A 3,687-nucleotide genomic window follows, 5' to 3' on the forward strand; every position below is an offset into this window, starting at 1 on the left:
AAAGGCTCAGCCCTCTGGAGACGGATGATCCCGGAAATTAAGGGGCAACTCCCAGGGAAGGGGCAGTGCTGGGGTCCCACCTGAGGCCCCACGGGGGAGCTTAATAAACACAGGAGGGAGACCAGCAGCCCCGCATCCAAGACGGCACCCTCCAGCGTCTCCCTGTCTGGGCGGGTGGGGCTGGCCCTACATCAGGGCCTCCTCCCCAGGAAGGAAGCCAACTGTTTAAGCCCCGAACCCAGAATAGCACGTCCTGGGTCCCTGAGGCGACTTGGTCCACAGGCGTTCGCTGTGCGGACGGCTCAGCCCCCAGCCCGGCGCGGTGGGTATGGGGGGTGGCATTCCCTTGCGCCTACTACCAGCGGCCTGTCCCTGCCCCTCTGGGGTCTGAGCCTCTGCATGAGGCTGGAGGCTGGAGGCTGGACCTATGGCCAGACCCTCGAGCCCGCCTCCCTGGGCAGCCCCACCCCCAGGTCTGGAAGGCCTGCGGACCACCAAGATCCTCCCCGCGTCGACCCTTCCCCGACACGTGGCCAAGGTGGGTGGCACTGCAGACGGGCCCTGGGGGTCCCCCACCCGCGCTGGGCCGTGGCCTCACCCATGTTGGCCGTGACGATGACGAAGGGCCGCAGGTACGTCCTCCGCAGGTTCCGGGCCACGTTGCTGAAGTAGGCCTCGAAGCGCCGCAGCAGCTGAGCGGTGCCGGGCTCGCTGCGCTGGATCTGCTCCCAGGCGGCCCTGGTGGCCGGGGCTAGGAGGGCGCTGCCCGCCTGGACGACATCCTGCTCGGACAGACAGACGGACAGACGGTGCTCAGCTTACGTGCGGCCAGCCCGCAGGAGCCTGATTGACAAGACAGGGCCTGGGCTCTGGGGAGCCTTCGGGACAAGGCTGGGCCCAGACGGTCAGAGATGGGGACAGGCACTGGAGTGTAACCTCCATGGTCGGGGAATCCTTGCAGGGCTTCCCCCCGAGATGCAAAGGGGAGAGGCAGGCAGAGACGCCCCCCGGTCACATCGGCAACCCCCACCCCACCAGGAGACCCGGGCGTGGGGACCCTGGCCACTGCTGAGCCCGCAGGGAGGCAGCCCAGGATGCCCGGTGCACTCCGGTTCAGGTGATGCCCCTCCCCGAACACTGCAAATGAACAGGGGGCAGCGTGGTGAGGACACGGGGGTGTCACTGGGACTCAGGGGGCCACAACCCAGGCTGAAGGCAGGATGAGAAACTTCTGTCTGCAAACAATTGGAAACGGGAACAAAACTCCCTTGGCCCAAACCCTCAGGCCCGGATTGAAATGCGGGTGACAGGACTTTCTGAGGCCCTGAGGACTCTGCATGGAGGTTCCCAGGGTTGGGGGTGGTCAGCATGGACAGGAAGGTTCCCCGGGGGCTCTGAGTGGTTGGAGAGGGTCCCCGGGGGCTCTGCATGGACCAGGAGGCCTTAGGAGTGAAGCAGAAACATGGGGCAATGCCAGCCACCCGCCAACACAAGAGCAGTTTATAAGCTAGTGAACGCATCTCCTCACTGGTTATTTTCAACAGATGCTTTGTAGGGACCGATCACTTAAACACGATGCATGGCTGTCTCTAGGGCGGGAGACGCCAGGCCACCCGAGATCGGGAGCTCAGGGGCCTCTCACAGGCTGCGTGCCCTGGGCCCCTGGGCCTCAGATTCCTTAACTGTAAAGCTGGGCAACAGTGGGCTCCACAGAGGATGAGTGTGGCAGTCAGCGGGCTGACTCAGGTAGACCACCCCGAACGCTGGTGCGCGCGGCATCCTGCTCTTCCCCGTCAGGCCTGCTCCTTTTCCGTGATGCTCCTAACCCTCAGGAGTCCCCTTTCCAGTCACTAAACGGGCCTGAGCTCACATGGGGAAAGTGGGGTCTTGCCCCGAGGACACTGGACACGCCTGCCGGTCACAGCCCCACCTGGACCCCAGATGTGTGGGGCTGAGGGCCCCGCGCCTGCCACCCTCCTACCTCGTGGAAGTCGGCATCCCGCGTGGCCGCCAGCTCGAAGCCCTGCTGGCTGCTCTCGTGCAGCAGGACACGGCCCAGCAGCTGGTAGGCCGTCCGCACGTCGTTGCCGAAGAGCGTGGCCACGTGCTGCGTGGCGTTGCGCAGCGCCCGGGCCAGCCGCAGGGACCGCTCCCCGTCCATCTGCGTCTCGTTCCGGCTCAGCTTCTCGTTCTGGGTCAGGAAGCAAGCGCCACATCGGCCCTGGGCCCTTCCCAGGACGCAGGGCCCGTCGCTTTCCAGTGGAAACCCCCTTCTCAGGAAAGAACTTTAAAAACCCCCAGACTCCCAGATGGCCATGGCACACAAAAGGAGGGTGTGTCAGGCTCAAAAGCACCTGGAGAAAGAGCCCAGGTGGACGAGGGACAGGGCAGGGTGTGGGCAGCTGTGGGCGGGGGGCCCAAACCCGGGGGCCCCGAGTCTGCAGACCCAGGCGCGGGCTGAGACCTGGAAAGGGAGGCGGAGACGGCCTCCAAGGGCCAGCCTGGGCCCACGCGATCCCGGGGTCTGGACGCCCAGCACCCTCCCGCGTGTCCCCAGGGCGCAGCCTACCATGGCTTTGAGGTCGATGAAGGAGACGGTGGTGCAGTTAAAGAGCTCCGGGGGCAGCCAGCCCTTCTCCCCGCTGCAGTGCCGGACCGCGTTTCCTAGGGAGCAGAGAAGGACCCGTCCAGCCTGAGAGCTGACTTGTGAACCAACCCCTGGCTGCCCAGGGCCCAGGGTGCTGCAGCCATGAAGCCGACACAGCTCTTCCCTCAGGTCTGGGGCCGTGCCCACATCTGCCCTACATTCGCAACCTTACAATTGACCTGGGCCGCTCAGTTACCCTGGGTGGGCAGCTGAGCAAGTCCGTGAAAAGATAAATCGGCTGGGTGGTCTCTGGAGCGCCCACCGTGTCCATGTGCACTGCAGGCCCGCCTGGACCCCGCCTGGGGCTGGCGCTCCCTGCGTCGTCTCACTGGACCTTCCAGGCCCCTGGAGGCGCGGGCGCAGGCATCACCCCCATCTTACCAAGAGACCCCACCCTCCCGCCGCGGTGCTCTTCACGTTTTCCTGTGCTCTTTCCAGGTTTTGCTGTTTACAATGGACCAAGAAGTTCTTATTACCCTGGCACTTTGGGTAAAGGAACTCTTTCAACACGGAACATCCAGTGAGCTCCGATGCCTTGGCCAGCCCTCCCTCGAGCCCCACACCATTGACTGTCCTGTCTGGAACTGATGCCACAGGCCACACCCCGTGGTACTTACCCACGGACCCTTTGGGGCACGGCACTGCGGCTGGCTGCCCGAACTTGGTCTGTGGCCACCATATGCCAGCCTCAAACGCTCTGGGGCATCCGTTGTAGATCACTGGGGACAGAGGGGAGGCGCTCAGCCTGGCACATGAGTGTGCGGTGCTCCCTGCACGCTCCTCCCGGAAGGGAGCCCAGCCCCACCGAGAACCGGACCCCGCACGCCTCCACCATGGGGGTGAGACTCGGGGAGGGGGACACAGGCTCTGACCCACGCTGCCTGGAGCACCAGCCATAGAAAGCCAGGCAGACACAACTGGATCACGAGGCTGTCAGGCGCCCCCCACGCCCCAGGAGAGCGCAGCGCACGCGTGCACACACACAGCCCCCCCAACCCCAGGAGAGCGCAGCGCACGCGTGCACACACACACGCCCCCCA

The 3,687-nt window shown here is 65.1% G+C and overlaps 1 protein-coding gene across 1 annotated transcript in view; it reads right to left on the bottom strand.

Moving 5' to 3' along the window:
- CELSR1 (cadherin, EGF LAG seven-pass G-type receptor 1) overlaps window positions 1-3,687 on the bottom strand; it is a 50,759-nt gene that overhangs the window by 30,649 nt on the left and 16,423 nt on the right. Inside the window, exons 12-15 of the mRNA XM_010859593.1 lie at window positions 3,265-3,366; window positions 2,570-2,664; window positions 1,982-2,191; window positions 599-782 (exon numbers count right to left, since the gene is read on the bottom strand). Of these exons, the coding sequence (XP_010857895.1) occupies window positions 599-782; window positions 1,982-2,191; window positions 2,570-2,664; window positions 3,265-3,366 (591 nt within the window). The remainder of the gene's footprint in view (window positions 1-598; window positions 783-1,981; window positions 2,192-2,569; window positions 2,665-3,264; window positions 3,367-3,687) is intronic.

The sequence above is a fragment of the Bison bison genome, unplaced genomic scaffold (genome assembly GCF_000754665.1).
Source record: "Bison bison bison isolate TAMUID 2011002044 unplaced genomic scaffold, Bison_UMD1.0 scf7180017856539, whole genome shotgun sequence".
Classification (NCBI taxonomy): Eukaryota; Metazoa; Chordata; class Mammalia; order Artiodactyla; family Bovidae; genus Bison; species Bison bison.